The sequence below is a fragment of the Melanostigma gelatinosum genome (genome assembly GCF_949748355.1).
Source record: "Melanostigma gelatinosum genome assembly, chromosome: 4".
Taxonomy (NCBI): Eukaryota; Metazoa; Chordata; class Actinopteri; order Perciformes; family Zoarcidae; genus Melanostigma; species Melanostigma gelatinosum.
Window position 1 is genome coordinate 11,983,864 of NC_136637.1, and position 26,984 is coordinate 12,010,847.

Below are 26,984 nucleotides of genomic sequence, written 5' to 3' on the forward strand. Positions count from 1 at the left end.
CTGTACTACTGCATACAAGACTATGAATCGATTACGTAATGAAGACAATCCTAATGAATCAAGGTGAGATGTAAGGTGACCAATTCCTGCTATACTGGTTAGTTCTCTGGCTGGCTGGCGAAGGCTACTTCAGAATAAACTAGTTCCTACATGACAAAGAAACACCGCTCAATCAAGACACACAACAAAAGGCCACGTTGGTTGAGTGCCAATGCTAAAGCCTGGCCCGTATCGACTACCTGTTTATTCCAGTTTGTTCAAACATCCACAATCTACTGCTGTTCAAGAGACTGCTGGTCAAGGGCTGGAAAAAGCAATTGCTTTTTCTTGAACTTAAATGATTAGTTGATTATCAAAATACATGTGAATATTCAACTTGTCGTAGCTCTACATCATTTTAAAATGTTGCTTATAGCAATCGAAGCAGCTTGAGCAATTCAAAACCAAGTCCAACTCCCGATTACTTCATAGCTGCACTTGCAAAAGGGCTCAAAGTGAAACTCAACTTAACAGGCAGACCCTGATGTTGTTCAAAGTAAGAAAATATCTCACTAAACCCTAAAAACAATGTGGGACTTTATTATAACAAAATAATATAGTTGACCTCAATTGAGTGTCCTTGTTTGGAGCAACTCTCCTCTTATGGGGCTAAATTAACTTCTAACAAACTTCTTATTTTCATTTTGAAGCTCCGGATGAAACGCATTGATATTTGTGTTGATATCTCCTGGTCCTGCTTCACTTATGTCTTGTGGATGTTGAAGTCTCAGCTTTCTCAAGTCACCCAGAGACAAATCCTGGAGAACAAATGCTGGGACAAAATGACAGCAGCCACAGTGAGTTGACAGATGTTGTACTACACACCTGTAAGCCCTCCAGTCGACTAAAACTCAACTGAGTGGAATATGTCAAACAAAAGCCTTGTGAGCCCTTTCTGAAGTAAACACAAATTCTGTGTATAAATGGTTAATTTCCAAAAAAAGAGTCAGCTAATGAGCAATCATAAATTTATATGTTTATGCTCTTTTTATGCAGCCGAGGAGACAGTTGTCAGTGTATGTGTATAGTGCCTGTGGGGTCTTTTCTCACTCATTTCTGCAGTACACTGTTATTGCTGCAGGCCTGGATGGAGCACATCACAGTCTCTCACAGCATCATCAGCAGGCATAACATGGCAGCTTCCCTCTATCAACACGCACGTTTAGGAAGGGCAAAGAAAAATAACAAAAGGTACTTGACATATTGACAGACTCATCTCACAGCAGCTCGCGTTTGTTAATACAAACAACATCGACACTCAAGGGAGAATTAGCTGGTGGCAAGCTAACTCATCCGTGCAGTCACCACAGCCATTTCATAACAACATGAATAGAACAACATTTGACACAAGTAGGTCTGTAGACAAGGAGCTCGCTACCAGGTGAAAGAAGGCTAAAGAGGAAGTACCTGTGTGTGCCAGGCTAGACCTGCGAGCTAAAGCTAAGTTTGGCTAACGCTAACCAGCTCGAAGTCCAAAACACTTGGACCACTATTTGGAGGAGCGAGCTCACTCAGCGACACCCCGCCCGACTCCGGAGGAAGAAGGACGAGAAAAGAGAAGGAAAACAACGTTTCTATTCTCACTGCGTGTGAACGTGACACTGAAACCAACACGTACGTTGAGGAAAAAGAGCTGTCAACTTACTTGTTGAGAGCGTAGAGGAGTTGCTCACTTGCTAGCTGTCAGAGGAGTTGCAGCGAAGATCGTATAGTTTAAGAAGATGAATCACAAGGGAGTTTAGTGACACACCTTCCGGTTTGGAATGTTAGCGTAATTACACGCATGCGCACTACTTCTGCAGAGTGTCCGGCTCACACTGGACAATGATTTCTATTTCAGCTCTGCCATGTAGGTGTATGTACATACTGTATGCACATAAACAAAACATTTCTGTTTGACTTATGTTCAGTCTCTCCTATATAGGAGAGATAGAGAAAGGTACAAATGTTTTATTGAATTAATAATAATTGAATAGGCATAATCTGCGTGTGTGTGTGTATAGTATTGTCAATCATCACACAAATAGGCATTTCAAGCAGTTACAAATCTTTAATTCAAAAGTTAACACTGTCAAATATTACTGTTTCTGTATTCGTCAGGTACAATATCTGTTTTAACCATATTTCTAAAAATCTTTTTTTCTCTTTTTTCAAAGATAACGGGTTAAGTAGGTAATAAAATAGATAGTTAATACAATGCCGAAATAAATGAATGACTATGTATCCTTATTTGTGGTTGTGAACAACAACATGGAGAAACACTGCTTCTATTTCACTGAATCAGAGATTCTAGACATTTCTGACCAGATTTCACAAGTTTTCCAAAAATCAAACCTTTCAACCTTTAGTGATGAACTTTCATTTTACCCGTCCTCTGTGCATTTATTTGTCCCTTTAAATTAACCCAGAGAAGAAGAAGAAAAAACATAATTCTGGTGTAAAATGGTGTAAAGGAGTTTTAAGATATATAGTGTAATGGCACTGCAGTTGGCATCTACTTAACCTTAAAGAAAAGGTAATTGAGAAATAAGTGAGGTAGCTGCTGATCAATGAATTATAATTATGTTATATGCACTGTTGTTTAATGCTTGAATGATAATACTAGGCCTGTCAGAAAATCTTGCAAAATCACCCAACGTTATCACACCATGCAAGTCTTCAAGGTTTCTTGCATTGCTCATTCAGCCTCACTGATTCTTGCAGTACAGATAAATATAAATACAAATATCACAAGAAATATTATAATGTATGACACGCAATGCTGGGTAAGTGTTATGTAGAAAATGAGCATTGTGAAACAGTTTTCAATCACATAAATGTGTATTCTAACTTCCTCACAATATGAAAACAAAAACATGAAAATAAATAACTTGATTATTTGCATTTCAAAGATTCAACATGAGAGTAGTACGGAGTATAGGAGGAGTGCGTGGACAAAATAGCACAAACTAGTAAATCACGCTCCCTCAATCAAAATACATCATGTTGAAATCCTAGGGAGCATCTCCTTTTCATCAAGAACACAATGGGACCAGGTGAGCATTCATTCCTTTCTGGTTCATAATTACACATCAAACTTTTTGCATCACTGTCAAAAGAGAAATTCATCAGTTCGTTTCACGATTGCTACTGTTGCGTTCAAGGGCTCAGGCGTCCTTGCTTGTTCACAGGCTTACACCTTAGGGGACAAATTGGGGGTTCAGTGTGGATCTGGCAACCCCAGAGAACTACTGTATCCATGATCCAGTTTTATATACTTATATCTACATGTGCATCAGATCGTGATGGGTGTGCACCGTGCTTCCAATATTCCTCCAACAAAGAGAAAAACAGCTGAAAGGAGATGACTGGAGAGGAAGAGCTGCAGTAGTTTGCATAGAGAAAGCTCCAGTCGTCCGCCCTCCTCCACCTTTCCTGTAACTCAAGCATGCTTCGAGAGATGCAGAAAACTGCAGAGAGGATGTTGACTTTTCCTTCATGTAACTTTTTCCAAATTAATTTCAGTCTCCATTCTGCTTATCAGGACAACATTGCTTCATATTTACTACATACTATATCATACTATTTTATTTGTCTTTTTGTCATTAGGAAGATGTGTAGCAGGGGAAAATCATAAATGGTCTAAGATAGCCCTCGGTCGTTAAACACACAGTAACAGTCAACAGACAGTTTACAAGTTTACAACCATATCCTTCATGTGGGAGCACAAAGAGACATTTTCTTACAGGAAACCTATAGTTTTATCTACCGTAAATTACAGAATTACTATCTTTGTGAACATCAAAACTTCAAATTCAAGGGGATAAAGTGAGGAGCTATCACAGACTTTAGTCTTCAGCAGTTGTCTTGGAAAATCCCCCAAACCCTAAATAAATGTGATAACCTCCACAAACAGCGGCCCTTTATCCAGTAGATCCTCACTGGCAGCTGCAGCAGGTGTCTAAAGTATGTCTGTGGTCGTAGTGGTGGTGGTGGTGGTGGTGGTGTGTGTGTAGGTGAAGAGAGGAATGTGTGTGTGTGGGTGGTGTTGTTTTTTTTAGGATGGTCACACCTCGGTGCTGATGGCTCGGGTGTTGGTGTAGAAATCGGGAGGCCGGCCTCGCTGGGTCTCCCTCAGCAGGGAGCCTCGGACGATGGGCAGCGGCATCGCCAGCGCCTGGTTCTCATAGTGTGTGGGCATGTAGGTGATGCGCTCACCACCGTTGCGCATTTCATCAGTGGTACGAATGTAGAAGGGCGAGTCATAGGGTGAGCAGGTGGGGCAGTAACTGCGTTGCCCCCCTGTGGGTTTGGTGGGGTCGGGGGATCCGGGTGGCTCTGGTGGCGACATGGACAGCGGGGTGACAATCGACCCGTCCAGGCCGGAGACACTGCAGGCGTTGCACGCAAAGTGTTGCTGAGAGACGGAACCGCTGTCAGACCCATTCTTCTTACAGCAGTAGTACTGCAGACAGAGTGAAGGGCAGTACATTTTCAAGACAGATTTGTAACATTAAACTGGCTCTCAAAACGAGTTCAGAAATGCAAATAGAATGAGACGCAATGCACTTCATCCAATATAATCAACATGCTCCAAGAATGTTTCTTGGTACAAAATTGGTTTCTTGTTTTTTTAAAGATAGTGGAGCCCAATTCTACACTATTCCTAGAAATAGACATGCTGCACTGAGAACTGAGAAAGGCAAAAGTTGTTGTGAAAAAAGGACGCTTTCAAGGCTTATTAAGGTCGAGGTTTTTAGTGTAATAAGCCAAAGCCAATATAAAATGATCTAAACTGTCAAAAGTACTGTGAACTATACTTTCTTACCGAATATTCAAAATACAATTTCCGAAAATATGGAATAAGTAACATTTCTTGCTGCAAGTATTACACGATTATTTTCATATATTTGACGACGATTTGAAATTTTCCCACAGTCTCCTGTAAGGGGATGTGATGATACAATGTGGCAGAAGGTTTAACATTGAAGTGGGATTTAAACATGTTTAAAACATACCTGGAGTCTACAGTAACAGAGCACAGCTATGATACACAGAAGTATCACTGTGGCCAGTATTCCCCCGGTTATGACAACAGTTCCAGCTGTCATCCGACCAGCTCTCCATCAAACTCTGACACAGGAAGTGACATTATTAACAAGAGCCCCCCACTGCAAAGCAAATGTGAAGTTTAATCAAATCAGGCAAAGGTCACCATCACAGTAAACACAGATGGAATATATTTTCTATGAACTTTACTCGAGCAAACTCAAAATGTCATTCTGTAATTATGCAGGGTTAATTAAAACATGCAAAGTGTAAATGACTCAGAAATGATAGATATGGACTGCCATCATAAAGAGACCTAAATGTATATATTTTACTATTCTAAACTTCGTTTACAGTTTATTTACATCCTTTAATAATACCTTGATAACCAAACTGCAACTGGTTTCTTTTGCAGTGGAAATGACCACATTATGTTAATCTTAGTTTGTATAAATATACACATACAGGGAACTTTAAAGCTACCGGTATTTATTTTTAAAATCAGTATTTAACTTAATGTAACTGAAAACCTGTCAATTAATATTCTAAATTCATATATAAAGCATATTCTGCTTAATAAACACTCTGTATGCAAATTTAGATGAACGGAACAAAATGTAAATGCAATTGCCCTGTGGCATAAGTCTTAAAGAGTAAACCTGGTTGTGTTTATTGTTGCTGTACTCACGTTCAGCAACGTTGCTTAACACCTGAAAGCAGAGAAATACAGTAACAGTGGTAGTTTGATTAAATGTCATAGATCTGACGGACAGACAGACAGACTGACTGACTTACATCAGAAGAGTGTTTGTAAGGTTGTAAGGGTGTAGAGAGGACAAATCAGATGTCAAAGGTGAGAGGTCACACCGCTGGATAGCCACACTGTATGAACATCTGAGCAATAGGAAGAAATGGAAAACAGTTCAATTGAAGAAGCGTTACACCTTTTTTCTCCACAAGGTGGCACAGAGAGAACAGTAAAATGTTTCTCACAGACACACAAACATACAGTACGCCTTCTGGCACTAGATCATGTCCTGGGATGACGAGGAGTAAAGAAGAAGGAAGAAAGGAAGTAAGGACACTAGCAAAGAAGTAAATGAGGAGTCATAAAGGGAGGAAAGAAGGAAAAGGGGAAGCGTGGTAAGAAAGCCATGATTATAATACATAAATGTACACAGGGCATAAACATGCACCATTGCACCCAAACACAAACTAATGTTACATTACATACATACAGAGGTTGGACAAAATAATAGCAACACCTGTTGTGATGCAATGCAAATATTTTGTCCCCCTGCAAATACCAATAACAGCTCAATTTATTACCGTGCCACTGTTTCAAAAAAATATCACAGAGTTGAAACAACGTTTCTCTGATACAATCACAACAAGTGACTTAAACTTGCATTCTTTCTATTAGCGAGCAGTCGCAAAAATTCTAGTCGCAAAAATAAGTCATATTGTAAAGAAGGCTATGATAAAATGACCCTACTTCTCAGTAAACATGAGTTTATGGTCTCAATCGCTAGCGTCAATTAAGTTTTCTCCAATACACCAAGACGTTCATTTTGTAAATAATTTGAGTAAAATTGAGAAAAACAATGCGTGTGCCTGTGCGTGTGTGTGTGTGTGTGCGTGTGTGTGAGAATCAGTGAATGTTTGCATGTAGTGTAAAGTCCTTTAAGTGCTCAGAAGACTACAAAAGTGCTACATAAATGCAAGTCCATTTACCAAAAATGTGTCCACCTGCTGTAATCATTATATTAATATTCGGTTTAGGTTTTACTCGTTCCAGCTCTTCTCAATTTGTTTTTTTCCAGTTGTGCTGCAAATAATCAGTGAAACAAAACTCAAAAGGTTACATCACTGCTGTCAGACAAAGAGGAAAGAAACTGAGAATCATTCATGAAAACATCACAGTCCCCCAATCCTCAGATGTGCATATTCTTGAGCAATATGACTCATCCACAGTCAAATCCACACAAACAGATGCATGCAGCATTACAGTATAGCAGAGCAGTAAACGTGAGTTAGAGGCGAGGGGCTCTGTTGTTGAGGGGTTTTAATCTGCAGGCTGAGGCTTGTCTAGGTGAAGTGAAATCTATTACTGCTGATAAAGACATGCCAAATCCATGATTGGCATGGAGGGCATTTTAATGAAAGGCATGCAAGAATGACAAATGAGGGGAAAAAGGACAGAGAAAATAAGAATGTATGCATGTAAGGAAGGAGGAAATTAGGAAAGGAAGGAATTAAGTAAGTAGCACTACGGGTACGGATGTGTATGGATGTTGACACATGCATTAACTTTTTTCCACACAGCTAATTTCTCAGCCTGTCACATATGATTCCTGCTGTTTGATGTCTGGATTGACTAAAGTGTGTTTGCTGTGGTTTCATGTGAGCAGTTGGTCCTTTTGTCGTGACAGATGAAATATGTCAGTCCATCATGGTGCAAAGTGTCAATGAAGTCCATATTTCATTTGAGTTGAGTTTCGTGAGATCCAGCCACCTTACTATTGAGATGGTTGCATCTACTGGTCTTCTCACCAGATCACCACAGTAAGAAGCTCAGAGAAGAGCAAAGCAACTAAACCTTCGCTCAGTGGTACTGACCAAGAACCGTAACTTGTGATAGAAAATATTGCCCAGTCCTACTTAATGCTTAAGAGACTTTAGAACTTCTATGTAAGAGACTCATTCAGAGCACTTGGGCTGTTTTGGATTTACAGTATAAATGAGATGCCTGGTGAGAAAACCTCTTTACATCTGTGCCCTGGTGGCAATTACAAATAGAACAACTGTGACTTTTTGGCAGTCCAACAGGATTCATTGAAAGAGTACTCCACCAATTTACTATGCACTACCATTGTCGGAGTATATCAAAATCAATGCAGCAGAACCAGAGATATCCTCACCCTTTCTTCCTCCTCGTGCCACATTACCCACAATGCATATTGACCACCGACAGATCAGTTTGACACTTGTGTGTAATGGTGTTAGTGGCTAATGTAGCCACAAACCACGAGCAGATATGAGGAGCAGGCAACAACAGAGGTCCAGTGTGAGCACTTCTTTCTAAATGCTTTTGTATTGATTGTGCATTGGGAATAAAAGTATTTTTGGGATAACAGGGGCATCACATGACCTGCAATTCCAACTTTGGCCACTACGACAAAACAGTGCAGCCGTTCCAATATGTCTGACTGGCAATACGTACAGTAAGTTAGGTCGCTGAATAAAAGCCATTCATTCTCCCTGATTTTGGACTTGTATGTTGTTCCGACAACATTACCAATAATTTCAGAGAGACTTTATTCTCTGCTCAGGTAGACATTACTCCACTGTAGCATATAGTTGTTTGCTGCTATATTACTGCTCTGAATGATATTGCTCTTGACAAAAATTATATTTAGTGTCGTGTTTTTGTTTCTCAGCTGTTTGTCTTTTCCCTGTTCATTGTAATGTGGATTGATTGTGTCCATTGTCAAGACACTCCAAAATGGATGAATGTTAGTGTGCATGTTGTATTTAACAGCATTTAAGAGTGACTCCATTTCATACTTTAGTCCAAACACAAAATGACATTGTACTCTCTCTATACAATATGGATGCAGGAACTAACAGCAGCAGAAGCAGATGAGGCAGGTTGACGTCAGCAAAAAACTAAAGGACCAAACTGCATCACCTCCTGAGACGTGTGGAGCATCTCAAACTGATGATATGTCCCAGTGTTATGAGATTTTGAATGGGTTTCTTCATTGAAACACACTGAGCTGGAAGTGCTGTCAGACTCTGAGGAGAAGACAAGAAGGCGGTGCTGCTCCCAGAGGCTGCCGTCTAAACCGGGCTCATAAACCATGTTTCTGTCAGAGAGTACACTGGCCTTCAATTATTTGTGGAGACCAAACGGGATGGCAGCTGACAGACTCCTCTTAACATCGTTCATCATAACTCTCTCCAGTGCATGCAATCTAGATTCAGTACACCAAACAATTTTTCATAATTAATGCCAGAACCAAGACTTGCACTGCATGGAGGAAATGGAAACGGAGTACACCGCTGTCACCACGTCATCCTTTACTCAAACACGAAATAACTGATTTGTTTTTCTCCCTGTTTACATGTTGCTCTGCAAGCACTTTCAGACAAACTTGTTGGCGAGATCAATTTGAGTTCACTTCTTCTAACAAACTACAGAGAGAAATGAGATATCTGTATCAGCACACATACATACAGACAGACACACACACACACACACACACACACACACACACACTGGCATGCAAACACTCATGCTAAGCACAGACAGAAAGAGAGCTGGATCAGTCACCATTGGGTCCAGATTCGAGTGGCCTTCAATCCCCAATACTGCCTGAAGAGCCCTGTATACTGATAAGTCTCTCTCACACACACATACTGCATGCAGAGTTCACTCAGGCAAACATGTGATCATGCATTACCAAATAAATCAGGACATCCGAATAAAACATCCGAATAAAACAGACACCAATGGGGACTTTTAGCCGTTTCATAGTGGTTTTATGAGCTCCTGTGAAACAGACAAACAGCTGTCAAAAATACACTTAATGAGGAATAAGTCCAGATATCTATCTGTCATATTTGCAAGCATAATAATATAAAAACAATAGGAGTGTCTCAGCTGAATTGTACCCTGTGGATGATGAAATCCTCACAGAATCCATTCGGTGTGTCACTTTGTTGTGAGTTGGAGCTGCACTGCAATCGGTTGCTCAGCGCATTTCAGTTTTGAGAAAGCCGTTATTTTATTTATTTAACATTTTAGCCTGAGGCAGAAATACATTTTTCTATCCCACCATCAATGTTCAAATTCCCACTTTGACAGCTGTCAGTCATCTTGGTTGTCTTATGTGTATCCTGCGGCTGTAGATAATGCTGGTGTCTGTTAATGGTTATACTTTGTCTTTCATCTTGTTACACTAAACTGGCAGCATGTTGGGTGACATTTTGGTATGATCCAGTATATGAATGGGTTATTCATTACCTTTTTTATCTGTTTATTTTGCAATTAAAATATTTAAAAAAATCATATAATAAACCAGAATTTGCAGCTTAAAAAAATCAGTTTAACTGTCTCTTTTTGTTGGTTTGCTTTTTCCTTTATAATTACTTTGAAGTTGCCTGCTTCCTAAATCATTGATCACATGTCTTATTTGTTCAGCAATTTAAATAGGTTTACTGTCGTGCTCATTGACGACTATTTCCTCAGGTGGAAAAACAATTAGACCAATTAGAGTTTTAATATGAATTGAAAAACTACTTCCTACATAGCTAGCTAACCACCGAGCTACATCCTTTAAAAATAGCAACACAATTAAGGCAAGCGTGGATGATGTCTTCGCAGATACACATGTTCTTGCATGTCAGAATCAGAATCAGAATCAGAACCGTTTATTGCCAAGCAAGTTTTCACCTGCAAGGAATTTGTCGTGGCGGAAGGTGCATAACATTCAACAATGACATTTAACTGTCAAATAACACTTAACTATCGAATAACATTTAACTATCAAAAACAGTCAGCACAGTGCAGGAAATAGAAACATATTTGAAATGTACAATAAGATATGTAATATAGGATATAGAATAAAGTGCACACAAAAACAGATAACAGGACTGTAAACCAAGTGAAGTGTATGAATGTTAAAAGTGACGAGTGTGTTTAAGTAGAGAGACAGGGATGTGCAGGGGAGAGACCAGAAGGAGAGAGACCAGAAGGAAATGTCCTGGGGGTGACAGAGTCAGTGGGACCCGGGCTCTGTTGATGAGCCCGACTGCGGACGGGAAGAAACTGTTTGTGTGGCGTGAGGTCTTAGTTCTGACGGACCGCTGCAGTCTGCCCTTGTCCTTGGCGGTGGCTGCCGCGTACCAGACCGTGATGGAGGAGCAGAGGATGGACTCAGTGATGGCGGTGTAGAAATGCACCAACATTGTCTTTGGCAGGTTGAATTTCTTCAGCTGCCTCAGGAAGTACATCCTCTGCTGAGCCTTCTTGGTGATGGAGCTGATGTAGCTGATGTGTCCAGATTATAGATTTTCTTTTGTGATTTGATTGGTTACCAACCTCAAAATGATGACGAGGGACAAAGACTAGGAGTAAGATGTGTTTTGGTTTTGTTTCTTTCTGCATCCATTTGTCAAGTTAAAGAACTGGAGCCAACACTGAGCTCGAGAGGGGTCTGTCTGCAGACTACAAGAAAGAGAAGGGGGTGTAACTTAAAGGTGCAGCTTCGGCTGGCTAGTTAGTTAGCTAGCTAGCTAATTCCACCATGCTTTGTGGTTACAGAAAATGATCTGGACGGTCATTTATCTGGCGATAGAAAAGTGATTTGCTCTCAAAAGGTGCATTACTGCCACTACTGTACTGCAGTGTGGAGCAGTAGATTGGCAGAAGAAAAATGAATTTACCCTGTTACTCTTAAAGTTAATATGAGGCAGTTTTAACTGGTTATGAAACCGTCTCAATGCAATACTGATGCCTCTATATGACATTTGACACAGTGGATCACACTATCCTCCTACAGCGCCTCCATACCACCATTGGACTATCAGACTCTGCACTCAAGTGGTTTCAGTCCTACCTTTCAGGCAGAACTGAATATGTGTCACTGGGAAGATACAAGTCCAGACTGCTCCCTGTCTCCTGTGGTGTTCCGCAAGGGTCGGTCCTCGGCCCCATCCTCTTCATTATTTACATGCTCCCCCTCGGTCGTGTCATCAGCAGACATAGGATGTCTTTCCACTGTTATGCTGATGATACACAGCTCTGCATCAAAACTGCCCCAAGCCCCTCTGCAGCCATGTCATGTCTCACCTCCTGTCTTGGGGAGATAAAGGCGTGGATGAGCAACAACTTTCTCCAGTTAAACAGTAGCAAAACCGAAGCCCTCCTTGTTGGAACTCCACACCAGGTTCAGTCATCCTCCATAACTCATCTCACCTTCGACGGTCAGGTCATCCCCCTCGCCTCCACAGTCACTAATCTGGGAGTTAGGTTTGACCCTCACCTGTCCTTTAATGACCATATAAAACACCTGTGCAAAACCTCGTTTTATCATCTCAAAACATCTCCAAACTCCGCCCCACTTTAACCCTGTCAGATGCAGAGAAGCTCGTCCACGCCTTTATATCCTCAAGACTGGACTACTGCAACGCACTATTCACTGGGATCACTGCCAAGAACATCCAGAAGCTGCAATACATCCAAAACAGCGCTGCCAGGATCCTGATGAGAGTCCGGAAGTATGAGCACATAACACCCATTCTGCACTCCCTACACTGGCTCCCTGTCTCATTCCGGATTGACTACAAAGTCCTACTACTCACACATAAATGCATAAATGGACATGCACCTCCCTACCTACAAGATCTCATCACTCCCCAAATCTCCACCCGCACCCTCAGATCGTCAAACAGCTCGCTTCTCCGGGTCCCCAGCACCAAGCTCCGCACCCCCAGCACCAAGCTCCGCACCATGGGCGACCGGGCCTTTGGCTCGGCAGCTCCACGCCTATGGAACAGTCTCCCTGACCACCTAAGGGCAACACAGACACTGGTCTCTTTTAAGACTGGCCTAAAAACCTTTTTATTCAGGAAAGCCTTTCTGACCTAAGTCACTGTCAGTTATTTTTTTTGTGTTTCCGTTCATTCACTGGTTTTTATTTTATTATAGTTTTTTTATGTTTTAACTATGCTTTTTACCAGGTTTTTACTATGTACTGGCTCTGTGGCACTCTGAGATTTAAAAAAAAAAAATGAAAAGTGCGTTACAAATAAAATACATTATTATTATTATTATTACCTACATATTTGAACGAGATCAGCAAAAACATGAGCTATTTCTTCATAGTTATTCTTAAAGCTTGTTATCTGGGTCGGATTCCGTGCAAAATCAGTCGAAGTCCTGCAGGTTCACCAGGGCCTCCTTCAGCTCAGATTCCAGCGAGGCCTCCGGCAGCAACCAGCCCGCCTCAGACAGACCCAGATCCGGCTCAGCTGCCGTCTTCAACACACTGCATTATTTAGATCATGTCACGGTGCATTGCACTACACTAGACAATGTTGATGTTTAAAGTTTTTTACAACTGCAATCATTGGTCTTTTGTAGGTTTTATCAGCTTGTTGGCACCCCATTGCTTCCATTATTGCTATAATTTGTCTTGTAAATGATTCTGTTTTTAGGATAAATAACATATGAAATGTGTAGTATAATGATGTAAAACTGCAGGTTTCCCATATGCTGTTTTTGGTAAATCAGAGTCATGAAAATATCTCATGAGCGACCTCCCTCTCCCCCTCTTTCTCTGATGGAGTGTTCCCTCTGGAGTCTCTCTGCCATCAGTCTACAGGAGAGGCTGAAGGACCTTGACTGGCCTGGAGGATTTTTACAAGATTGATTCTTTGGATATTATATTGCTCAGACCAGCAGGCGGCCAGTGTCAGTCTCTCCTCCCCCAAACACATTAAAAACATAATCCATGCTTGGCATAAATGATACAGGTTCGATCCTGCCAGTTCGTCCTGGCAAACAAATTAAGTTTGAGCAAGACACCAACCTGCTCGCTCATCCGTCAAATGTTTACAAAAATGTCGGTTTATTTTGCAATTCTGTAATTTCAGATGAAGGGTTAATAAATTTACTTTCTGTCTGTAAATGCCCTTTAAACCATCTGGATCCTAAAAAAAAGCATTGTAGCCAAGCTTAATGTAAGACTTGTTTTACTGTTGACATGTTGATGCACGGTTTCATAACCTCTAACTACCAAGAAATCTCTAAAATATCACATTTTCAGGAATAAATATAAGTAATTTCTTACTCACGCTTGTGAATATTGCACTATACTTCCTGTTACACCATTTTTAGTAGCAGCAAGATTCTAAAGGTTACACAAATGAACTTGTGACAAAGCCTTGCAAAGATTCCATCATGAAGGCGATGTTTTGATCTGATTCTGATCATCCATTTTTGTTCCTGTGCATATTTTATACACTGTTGTTGACAAATGGGCAATGTAGATGAACGCAGTCAGTCCAAACTATGCTATCAGAAATGGTTCTCAATACCCAGCCCTTTCATGTCATACATGGTTTAAGTGCAAGTATTCAGTGTAATGAGAATAAACCAGGTACCAGATTAGTGAACGCTATAGGAGTGTTAAGACGATGACACTGACTCACCACTTATTGGTGAAAACTGGTTAAATCAGGTGCTAACAATATAAAATTGAAATGATTCAGCAACTGTGTGACCTGTTTCTCACCACTGGAAGCAAAGACCAAAGGCAGCCCAGTTCTCAGTATGTGTGTCACATCAGTTATGGGAAGAGTACCCTGTCAGTCATGGGCTGTACTTTTATCCACGGCCTTGTCACACCACGATAACAGACGTGAATATTGAGGACTGCCTCTACAAGGTTAATTTCACCTCAGTCCCCAGAAGATGTGAGGTAAGTGGAAGACTGACAGCCTTCCATCCATCAATGTCAATCCAAGCCAATAAACTCAGGACTGTGTTGAGAATTGTACTAAACTTAAACTCGTTTAAATTCCTGACAACTTCAGGAGTTGTTCTCGGCAGCAGCAGCTCAGACCCAAAGCCAACCTACCCAGGCAATAACTCATACAAAATTTCAGCACACATTATTTTGGAAAACCACCATTTTGTCATCGAAGCTCTGTGGCTGCTGTTGTAAATGGAGAGAAAACAAGTCCCACATCCAAATAGGATTCATGGTCACAGTTGAAATGTAATTTGTCTAATCCTGTTATCCGACGTTCCAAAGGCTTTCCTTCTATCCGTTTCCTCTCTCTGTCGTCCCTGTGGGTGTCTGTGTCTGGCATGTGTGTGTGTTTGCATGTTTGTTTGTTTACATGCGTGGGTCTAAAGTAAACACAATTCAAGGGGTATTCGTTTTAATGAAGATTATTCACCGTAAAAGTAGAATCATGGGGAAAATGTCAAAACAAAAAGACCCTAATCTGTTAAAGCTGCATTGGGAAACTTCACACAGCGGAAGCTCAATATTAAATCACAGGATTTTGGATCATTTTATTTGAGTTCATTTTGTAAGGTGACAAACGCAGATTGTAAACGGCTCATGTTTGGTGGTTGCAGTGCAACTCTAACTGTAAAAACGCGACTAGCTGAAAGTCATCAGGTGATTTACTCTACTGTAATGAATGTGAGCTGTCCTCGGTGCTGAAGTGATGTTACTGGAAGCACTATCTATGTATGTAATTGTGTCCATGTTGTTAAACCCATTGAATCTGTTAAATTGTGAGGCCTGGTTGATTGAGCTGTACGGCAGGTTTCTGATTGCTTTAGAAATTCAGTGTATGTGTTGTTCTTGCTGGTGAATACCTATTAACTAACACTTATAACCAGAACCTTAATACAAGGGTTACCAGTCATTTTATTCAGTGTGAAACATTATGTACAAGCAAACTAAATGGAAAAGATGAAACCTCAAAGGAACGATTCTAAACTTTTGGATCTTTACGCCACTATTTTTGACGACATGTTTTTGATGTAAAAATGCTCCAAATAATAAGTGCTAGTGGTGTAACTGACCACTGTCGATCCGTGATCCGTACGGGTCCTCCCCCACGGTTCGGCACGCATGTGAACTGTGGATTAATTACACAGTTCAACGTTAACCATCACAGTGTCAAGTTTTACTGACGATCGTTAGCCGCCAATATTGAGTAAAATATGTGATCAAGACATCGGCATTCATGCATTTCCAGTCGCCGATCTCTGATAATGTTACATTGTAAACAACCAATCCCTGAATCAATTAACAGGAGGAGAGTTCGTTACCATGGCAGCATCGCTAACGGCCAAGAAAGAAGGTTGCGTTAAGTTACATTATGATGCGTTCAGGCTCTGTTCAGTGAAAATGAGAATTGTGCGTTATCATAATGTGCTCACATTTAATCTCGAAAAAATGTAGTGTTTGTGGTAAACTTGAATAAATCCAGTTGTTTGAAGGAGATGTTTTAGAACATAAATAGATATTAGAGAAGGAATTACGACCAATTTAAAATAGCTAATAATACATCAAAACTGCTAATGACAAGATTTGTTTTAATAAAGACAAATACAATCTTTTATTTCTTTATCATTTGAATTGTGTATTTTTATGTAGAAGAAAGGCACAATAGATGACTAACAAAGTAAAAGGATAACATTTAGAATGTTTGATGGTTTACACTGATTTCAGAGCAGTTGAAATCATTTTTGGGACGGATGGAGCCTTGTAGACCATGAAATACATGACCAGGGATCTCCAAAAGTTACATTTGCTCCCTTTTTGCTTTTGTGCTGATCTGATCCGATCCGTGACTCTGATACGAACCGAACCGGGAGTTTTATGATCCGCTGCACTACTAATAAGTACATTAACTTCACGCAAACACTTACACGTTACTCTGAGAGCCCTCTTCGTGAACCGAGGGACCTACAGGAGCTCAACCAACCGTTATCCCATCTTCCCTCTTAAGCTGTCGCAGCAGTTACGCCCCAGTGGTCAGAGATTGATGACACTGAACATTTTAGTTCAATTACTTGATTTTGCTCAAGGTCATTCGGGGCGAATACTGCAATGAATGTGAAGAACCACTCCCCAGAATGATCCTCTCGGCCCTATAAAAACACATGATCAATACAGCCGGTAAAACGGCTTCGGCCCCGTGAAGATGGAGGGAGACGGGACGACAGAGAGTTGGAACAGTTTCAGTCTTTTCCTCCGTCCAACCTGGACCATGTTGTGATGCCGTATACGCTGCTTGCAGATTTATAACCGGTGTACTTTATTCCGCTATGCAGCTCTCCAGGCTACTGTACTCCAGCCTGCCAGCTCCTGATTCAGCCTTTCTACACACTCACTGTGACTCAAGATGTGGTGAATACTTTCACTCGCATGGCAAGCGTAAGATGAATTACTCATGGTCCTTCTCTAATGTTAGACACACACACATACACCAAATTCAACTTCCTCCCTTTCAATACAGACCCAGATATCCAGGCCAGTGGGATGGCTACGCGGGACTTCTACTCTCTGTGGTTCTACTGCTCTTTTACCACTCGGGCTATTAGTTTTGGTCTTAGTCAGCGAAGATTTATTTTGTCAATTAGTAGTTCTTTTAATATTTTTTTCATGCTGAATGACTTATTTCTATGAAACTAACGAACACATTTCTGCTTTTTTGTGATTCTTTGTGGAGAAACTTTACAAATCTAAATTAATTAATTAAGAATTTCTTTGGTCGAGCTCAGCCCCATTTATCACTGTGACAACCACGACTTCTGCTCCTACTATTGTGACTACAACTTCTATAATCAAAACCACGACTATTACTACTACTCTATGGCTACTGCTGCCACTGCTCAAGCATTTGAAGATCCTTTGTGCATGACGAATAATTGCTTTTGATGATTGCTTTTAATACTTGAAAGATTAATTTCCAATATTTTAGACACATCTACCCGTTGCCGTGTCTTTCTCATATATAGCCGACTTTGATTTCATTCACCTCGCTTTAACTTTGAACGAATTAGACTACATTGTTTTTTACCCTAATAAATAAATGGCTGTTGGTAACAAGAGTGGGATCACAACACACACGACACAAAAAGCATGATAATTTCACATTTTCTCAAATTATTCTCAAATTTTCAGCCTGGTATGAAGTTATTCTTTTAGCCTCTGGCTTTGAATTCTATCCGATTAGCCACCGACTTCGCTTGCACTTCAAACTGGAAAGATCAAATTGATTTTCTAGTTAATTTATGTCCAGTTCAGACAGATTTTAAGTGAATAACTAGAGCAGGAAAAGGGAACTGACGATAAACATGCATAGGGCTCTACGTCTGTCTGCTTTACGAGGTTTGCAGAGGTTTCATTACAGCTGCTCAGCTCCTTCTCTGCTGTCCTGCGATATGCCAGCTTCTCTTTCACACTTGGCAGCAGAGCAACATCATTGAACACACACCCGGTACAGGGCAGCCGGGGAATCTGTAACTGCTGTACCTCCATTCTGCTGGTCAGCACGGCAAGTCTCATAAAAGGAAAATAAATGGTCCAGCTTCTATCTTTGAGGGAGTAATGTGCCACGAATATCACATTAGCATACATTCACATGGGCATTGTATCCGTGACAGTGAATAAAGTGAGGGAGCACAACCACAGATGGCAGAGCCAGCAGGCTGAAGACATGGCTGCTGAGGTGCCTTGCTTAGGAGCAGAAAAGCAACAGTAAAAGTTAGGGTTCATTCAAATCCAAGCTTTCTCTAGGGACCTGTAGATGTCCTTGTTTAGCCATGAGGAATTCAACCATCAACCTTACAATTTGCCATTTGCCTGTGGACTGATGCGTGGGACCAACATTTTCACGGTTCATTCCTTCTCTAAAGTATATATCACTGATGGTGGTTAACTTTGAGTTGTTATACAAAATGTATGACACCAACGACTAACGAGCAGCTATTGTAAAGTAGTGCAGCTTGTACTGCTTCTGCTCTAAGGTCTTGTGATCAAACAAACGTTACTGTATTTCCATTATTTCCATTTCCAATCCTATCCTGAATGATGCAAAACATGAGGTGGCACTGTGGATATAAAACATGGCCACCTTGAACAGTCTCTCAAAAGAAAAGCCGTCACACTAACAGTCAAGTCTTCTTCAACTCTATCGCCTTTCCCACAACTGTCAAAATGGATCATTTGTAATCATCCGTCCTGAACACCACACGCTTTGCAGTCAGCCTGAATGAATAGGTGTGAATTTGAGAGCGCTGCTCATGCTCAAGGCCGTTTCAACAGATGGCTGTGCAAAAAAAACACTGAACCCGTGACCTTCTGCTGACAGGACGGTAACTGAATCCACAGAGGCATCCTGCTAGCAGTCAGGCAGACACAGGAGGAGCAACGCCTCCAGGACAGACAGCGACTCAGATCTCCTCTTACCTCTCTGCATTCGTTCGGGTTTTTTCATGCAATAACCCACCGTCAGTAAAACTCATGAGGTAATTTAACACATTGCACAGAGCTTTTAAAGACATATGCATCATCTAAATATGTTCTGTTGTTCAGCCACAACACTTTTGTTCCGAGTAAACGCTTGACCTGTTGCCCGTTGTATGTCTCCATTCTTTGACCCAAGTAAAGATGGCAACTGGAGAGAAAGTAGTTGTTGGTTAAAGCTCTCAAATAATGGAAGCAGGAGGGAACGATAACAGACACGCATTACATCTGGAGAACATCACCTTTACATGCACAGCGATGGCACTTCTCTTCTTGAGATAGTATTCAGATGAAAGGTTTTATGGTTTGAAGTAATGTGATTTCTGCAATATTTTGTTTTGTATGGATTCATTTAGAAATCTACTTGGATGTGTTGTATTTTGAATTAGAGATCTCAAGTTTACTGCGTCTGGTGACCTCTCTGAAACACCTAATGATGCATGTGTAAAGCATTCAATTGGCCAACAAAATAACAAAAAGGATGGCCAGACTATGTTCAATATTACCACATGATTATGTTGTTTAATTTTTCAATGAAAAACATACTTTATCTCTTAAATCTTGCTTTGTTTATACGGAATATACATTTCAGCAGATATTTCCTCCATGTTCACCTCAGGTCACAGGCATATTATCTGGGTCGTGTAACCTCCAACCTTTTCTCCTCATTATTTATATAATTTCATTCTAGAGACTGTATTGCAACTCGTTCTGGGTGTGAGAATCAGAAAAAGACAGTTTTACATATAAAAAAAACTCTGAATCAGAAAAGGCTGGGGAGCTGGAGGGTGGTGACGACAAAGGGCTGACATTTTATGAAAGAATATGCTTTATGATAAAAGGAGGTCTATGCATGAACAGTGAGAGAGGGAAAGGTTTAGGCGAGAGGGGTGGACAGGAGTACGCACTGTGTGGATCTTAAACTCAAATGTCCCTCGTTCAATTCCCAACTGAGGAGTACCTGGTTTCCACTACGAGGGAAGATTTTTGTCCTCCAAAAGACGATTTCCACAATGTGCACAAAATCTTTTTATGACTGCAAATCAAAGTGAAGTAATTCCACAATATTTTAAGTGACGAAGTGTAGAAGGTATATGTTTGTGTTTGTCAATGTCCATGCGTGTCTTTGTAAGAATTCGGAGGATTGTTTGTGTCTGTGTGTCTGCCTCAAGGCACTAACTGTGTGTGAGTATGTATATGTCAAAGAGTATTGTGTCATTTTAGGGGTGTGCACACTTACGTTCGTCAGTCTGATTAAGTCAGGAAGTATCTGTATGAGTGTGTATGTCTGCATGTGTGTGTTTTTGATGAGTCACCACAGATACAGCAGCCAGCAGCAGTAGAGCAGCGTGAGCAGATAACAGCATTTCTGCTCCAGAGGCCTCCGGCTCTGCCAACTAGCCTTCCTCTCACTGGCCTCATCCTCACCCAGCCTGGCTGCGCTTCAGAGCTGCGCTCACATCCACACGACACGCCGCACATCACTTTGCACAACAACACAGTAAGAGTCACAAGCCGGGATCCGAACCACATAAGCAACGGGAAACAAATAAAACCTGCTCAGGCCCGTCTGATGCTGGTGATGGCTTGCGTTGTGGCCCGTTATAGTTTGATAGTCGCAGTGTTGATTAATTACCCTAGACGTAACAACAAACCAAGTAAGAAGGTAACCATTACGTGCAATGTCCAGTAGTTTAAAGGTGTATCAAGAGCCACACATACCAACATATCATTTTGGTGTCATCGTCATATGGCAATCTGCCAGACTCAGCCAGAGAATGTTAAATTGTTATGTGCAGGGTGGATCCCTCATTCTTTGTTGAACACATCCGTGGGTAAAAGTGGATGTTAAGTTATCTTTCTGTCTGCCAAAAAACCAGCCGGCATCTGGAGATTCAAATCGCTGATACAATTATAGCTCGTGCTGATGTGGCTGACAGCTGGAGGCAGACCCAGGAGTTAAGTTTCCCATCCTGCTAATGCTGCAGTGCAGTTTGGACACAGCTCGTCTCACCTTTAAAGTGTAACTACAGTACTCTCAACTCGCGACTGCATGGCAAGAAATACCGATCCAGCAGCAAGAAAAACCTTGAGGGCTTTTAAATAATGCACGCACCACTCCTGAAACACGGAAACACTTTCCCTGGGTAGCCACCCCAACGTCAAACCAACACACACACACACACACACAGCCCGCCTCCAGAAAGCCAGAGAGACTGAATCTATGACTTAAAAATGGTTCCACACAACCAAGAGCGGATGATGTTGGGACTCTTACTTTAAATATTGTATTTAATTATAGCATGATATAGTATGTGACTAACCCTCACATGTTCATGCCAATCTTTTGTGGACATGATGCCAGATTGTGGGTCAAACTAAGAAGTCTTCATTTTGACCAGCCAGCGTCACTTTTCAAGTTGAGGTTCTTTAAAATACAGACATTAGGCCTTACATGAGGCCAGTTCTCAGTGTCTGCATGAGGACAGCGATTAGGATTGCAGGATCGTAGTGGCAACTTTTCCAGTGCTTCATAACGTACGAACATCTGCAGGATGGCGATGACGTATGTGACTAAAATATTGCTGCTTTTTGGCTGGAATCACAACACCAGGCAGTGAGTTTGTCCAACATGTCTTTTGAAGAGGTTTCCTCGGTTCAAACGAGGTCAAACTATCCCAGTATTTCTTCAACTGAAGCGAAAACGTAAAAACTCCTGAGCCATGAGGATTTGCCGGGGTTAATGAGGCCGCTTGGGTTAACGGTTACTTAAATTAGATCAATCAAATATTTAGTTTCCCAGCCAACTTTGCACTGGCAGAGTAAATGTTGCTTACTGCTCGTTGCAATCCCCCTGTTTTGAATTGTTGGCACAGCACACCATTATACAACCTGCGTATTAAATACATTCCGTCTGTTGCTGCTGTGTTAGCTGTGACAAAGCCTGACTGCAGACTCCTCTGGGAAATCAACCCACTTCCTGTTGTATCACAGCCACTGGAGGTGGAGGAATTATGAAGAGTGTGTGCATGCAAGTGTGTGTGTGTGTGTTTGGAGCGAGGTGGAGACAGGGGGATACAGAGAGGCTGCTCTAGAGTTATTTAGTCAAGCTGTATTTACTGTAGCTTCCTCTGTGAGAAATGGGTCAGCTGATGGAAGATCAATACTCTTCAAGTATAGCTGCCATGTGCACGGAGGGAAGGTACACGGCAGCAGAGGTTTTGTTTGTATGTTTGTTGAGAACAGAAACAAGCCGATGCAGAAACACAGGCAGCTAGATTGCAACACAGGTTTTAAACATGTTTTTTAAATCCCAGGATTAGAGATACAGTGATAGATTTGTTTTTCTTTCATCTATTGCAGGATGTCTACTGTATATATAAAGTCAACTAGTAAATACAAGTCGTCACAGTATTTGTATAATTTAAACAGTAACAGCTGGGTGATATGTTTACAGATCGTTATTGTAAAGTGGGACGGGAGATTTGGTGAATTTCAAATGATAAAAATATATGAATTTAGTGTTTTATATCTGCCCAAAATGTCTGTTGTTTGGTTACTGTGCCCCCATTAATGATCTGTTTTTATAGCTAACATCCTATACAAAGCAATCCAGAGGTATTAGGTGTAAAATATAGTGAAGCACTTTCAATCGACCCTTTTTTAACAGGAGTAGCCTCAGTAGGAATTGAACCTCAGCAGTGCCAGTGCTTTGCTCAACTCAGGACCTTCACCTGTGCCCCCTTTCTGTCCAAAATGCTTCATGATTGATTATCATTTAAATACAGGTGACCTAAGTCAACTCCTATCCGTGGCAGTCACGAGCTTACCTTGCTCTTCCTCTTTCAATTAGAAATGATGCAGACTTTTAAAACGAAATGCCAGCAGCAGCAGGCCATCCAGACCAGACTGAACCAGAGTGAAAGAAGATCACAGCAGCAGCGAAATGGCAAAACCCCACGACTCCAGCTGCTGAGCTGCTCCACTGTCACTTCCCTTCTGGCAGCCTTAAAGGCACATTTCGCGTTGAATTTAATTTAAGTCACAAATATATCTGCTGGGCAATGTGCACCTTTACATTTCCACCACTACAACTTAATGGGAGCGAATCCTTCCCATCAAAGGTCCGAGTCAGAGAAGTATCTGCCACCTCTGGCATTTAAATCCAGAGCCAATTTATTATATAACAAACATAAAAACGTGACCCCCATCTCCCCTTCTCATACCTGATCTGGTTACATGGTCCGGTTGTTCAACTCAGGCTAATCCTGTAGAGTTTGACCGTGTAAAGCCACCAGCATCCTTATCGCAGTATAGGAGGAGAGCAGGGACGCGCTGTGCACGGGACTGCGGCGGAACTTCGCCAAGGATGAGCCGGAGGTCCAGAGCGCACAACGCCGCCAGGAAAACCCCGCACTCCCGCTGTGGGACCAGCAGACTAAAGGTCAGAGGGACGGCTGCAGAGACAGCCACGACCAGCAGCCACCGAAAAACGGAGCATAGTCACGGTACGCAAGCGGAGCAAACAAACAGGTAAGGACGAGGACAATGTTTCAGCACTTTTTACGCGCTGTGGAACGTGTAAAAACGCATTAACGTTCGCACACAGCAGCGGTCTTCTCTGGACTCCGAGAGGGTAAAACAACCACCAAGAAGCTTGAAATCACAGAAATTCAAACGGACACATCCAACAAGTGAGGGACGAGGAGGCGAAATGACGGAGTTGGCCGCTGGGCGGACTGGGAGGAGAGGAGCCGCCCCGATTCACACTCCCGCCCTGGCAAAGGACCCGATATTTCAGCGAGATGCTCTAAAAACATGTGTGGAAACATAAGGTTGTTATTAGAGAAAATATTTAAAAAAAAGATATCATAAGAAGTAGGCTGCAGCCATGTTTTCCACTTGTTCCATTTCAGTGTAGATGCCTATGTAAATACAGTACCAAATCATAAAGTACATTACGACCTACTTGGTACGAGTGTTGTTAAAACATGTATATGATACTGGAGAGGAAAAATATACTACATCAAAAGATGACCTGAATATTACAAACTAATAGTATGTACCATTACAGTGATGCCAATCTTCAATGAGGTGATTACGTCACTATTGATAAATACAGACACATAAGTATCCAACAGGCTCATAACCTGGGTATGATGGTTTGTTCAAGATGTTCCCATTGGAAAAGAAAGCTCAAAGAAAGCCCCCGCCCCCCCCAACACAGACCACTGAGCTACAGTAATTGATTTGCCCTCAATCATCTGGCCCTTAATCTACTTACTGTTGCAACCAAGTCAACACAAATATTGACAGAGAGGGAAGGCCTGGTGGACCAGACAGACAAGCTGCACCACCAAACTGAGACACTACAAGAGTCATACTGAGTCAAAGGGCCAACTGGGAAGAAAGGCATTGAAAGTCAGGGAATCTGGTTTGGGGCTCACACAACACCACATGTGGCAGTATTTCAAAAGCCTCAACAATCAGGTTGAGGGAGGTAAGAGAGCAAACAAAGACATGCTGCAAAAGAAGAGGAATTGATTCTGAAGATGACCTTATGGGATGAAATGATCTGAGCATTCTGATGTCTTTTGAAACTTTTGGCAAACAAACAAACCAACAGTCTCAGCAAAAGTCAATGCACAGCAACATTCAGTGAGTTCATGTTAATCATTTTACATTTACCTCATCAAGGCAGTAATTTGACACTCAAAACTGCTATACATGTAACATATTTTGCAATTAAATGAGCCAAAAAACATTTATAAGTCTTATTGTCAAAGCTCATGTTCTGTGTTGAAATATCCATCTGAATTAAAACTTAAAGGGTATGAAAGTTTGTTCGTTTTGCTCCTCAAATTCCTGCCCCAACAGCTGCCATTATACTTCGTGAACTGTCATATTTTCTTGGGCTGATGCTCAGCACGCTGAACACTTGTCTGCTTATCGTTTCCTTCCTTCTCATTGTTGCTGGGACTCCTTCCTCTCCACTAGCGCCACATTCTCAGCCACACCCATCAGCCTACGAGACACTCCCACGGAAAATATAAAAAGCTAATATTGCAACACAGTTCAAAATGAAGGAGATAAGACTTTCCCTGAAACAGCAGCGTCTGCTCCTGGTCGTTCGCACACAGCAGAGATGAAGCTGCAGGGAGTCCTGGTTACACAACTCCGTTCTTCATCTGTGCTCATTCAGCTAGAAAACGGCCTTCACTGCTGCAGAGGGTGATTTTACTCTGAGCCGACCAACAGACAAAGATTGAGTTTGTTATCTTCCAAATCAATCACTGGTACAAATGGTAAAGCAGCCGGATACATCTTGGTAAAAAAAAAAAAAAAGGTAAACAAAATACATTTGACTGCTCTGTCAGTCTGCCATTGAGCAAGGCACTCACCCCCAGCCACTTCACTGTTCTGCACAGTGGACGCTGGTAGTCCAGACTAAAGACTAGAAACAGGGGGAAGCAGCTAGCCTGGCTCTTCACAAAAGTTTAAAAAAAAAAAACTGCCTGTAGCGGAGGTGTTGTATATGCTGGTATGTTGGTGGTGTATATGAGTTAACTGATGGTATTGACTCTGCAGTGAACTGCCCAGGTGTGACACTAGATCTGGGCTTCAAATTGCTGGGTCAGTCAGCAGTGACCTCCCCTCTTTGCATTACATTATAGACCGACTGACAGTGGATTGCCCTTGAGTTGGTGGATCGCAGACTGAAAGCTCAGATGTCACAGTGTCCAGACAGTGCAGATAACACGGGTTCCAAAAAGAACTAACATTCCAGCAACGAGAATACAGAATGTTATTAAGTCACATACGTTGGAAGAAGTTGAAGTGGTGGTATGGTCGTTAACACTGTTGCAACAACATTCTGGGAATCAGGCTGATAGTTTGTGATGAGTATGAATGAGACTGACTTGAACCATTGATCTTAAGACGAGCCCAAGCTGATGAGCTACACATTGGCTCGTGGGGATTGTTCGATTGGTTTGGCAGACAAGCGATCCATTACGCTGATGAGCTCGGGCCAGAGGTTTTAGTCTCATTGTCAAGTTCACTATAGAGAAGAAAAGACAAGAAACGAGAGACTCTGTTCCACGATTGTTAATATCCTCCGTGCATTTTACACGTATGTGTTGTTTTCATTAAACAGAAGAAGAAGACGTGGACGGTTAGCATGAGCAGCGATCGCCACAGTGGCTGAACAGAGAACCAGAAAGCCCTACTCACACCGTTTGATTGACAGGTGGGTTCTGGGAAACGCAGTGCTGGAACCCAATGGAATGAGTTCTGTCGCTGAAGGTGGAGCCGTTGTAGAATCTAATAAAGCAGCGTATCTGCTTCTGTGTGTATATGACATATCAAATGAACATACAACTATTGCACACACACTTGCCTTCACAGCGGTTTGGGAGTGTGTAAGGAGGAAGCAGCATCTCTATGGCAACCTGGGGAGTAAAAGGTCACTGAGTGTTTGTGTGTGCGCGACAACAAAGCTAATGCTATTTCCTGTGCTGGGAGGCAGCTCCGGCTTGATGCTTATCCGGCCATCGTTCTTTTAGAGCCTGGGTTACCGACGAGCTTCATCAGTAGGGCTAAACATGGTCCTCTTTCATATAAAGGGTTTCTTTAAACATAAAATTGGGTCATGTCTGAACAGCACTTTATTTTTTCAGACATGTACTTGCCTGAGAAATTGTGCAAATGGGAAGAAAAAAAATAACTGGATATCTACCAGTTATGCTCTAAAATATATATATAAGAGAGAATGTGATGAAATAGAAGACGATAGGAGAGAAAGGAAGAGGAGAGAGGAGTCGAGGCTGATCATGAATAAGCGTTGAGCTG

At 41.6% G+C, this 26,984-nt stretch overlaps 2 protein-coding genes across 3 annotated transcripts in view; both read right to left on the reverse strand.

Annotated features, from left to right (window-relative positions):
* The window catches only part of rabgap1l (RAB GTPase activating protein 1-like), a 118,329-nt gene extending 116,580 nt beyond the window's left edge, over nt 1-1,749 (reverse strand). For both annotated transcript variants that reach the window (XM_079267079.1, XM_079267078.1), the window contains exon 1: nt 1,685-1,749. The gene's annotated coding sequence lies outside the window, so the exon portion shown is untranslated. The remainder of the gene's footprint in view (nt 1-1,684) is intronic.
* Nucleotides 1,750-4,084: 2,335 nt separating this feature from the next.
* On the reverse strand, nt 4,085-23,405 carry LOC306775989 (protein FAM163A-like; the record flags this gene model as incomplete). The annotated part of the gene is made up of 4 exons (XM_079266582.1): nt 23,360-23,405; nt 5,756-5,777; nt 5,037-5,189; nt 4,085-4,483 (listed from the first exon to the last, which is right to left on the reverse strand). Exons 3-4 carry the CDS (start codon nt 5,127-5,129, stop codon nt 4,085-4,087), a joined length of 492 nt encoding a protein of 163 aa, XP_079122708.1. The 5' UTR covers nt 5,130-5,189; nt 5,756-5,777; nt 23,360-23,405.
* Nucleotides 23,406-26,984: the final 3,579 nt, after the last annotated feature.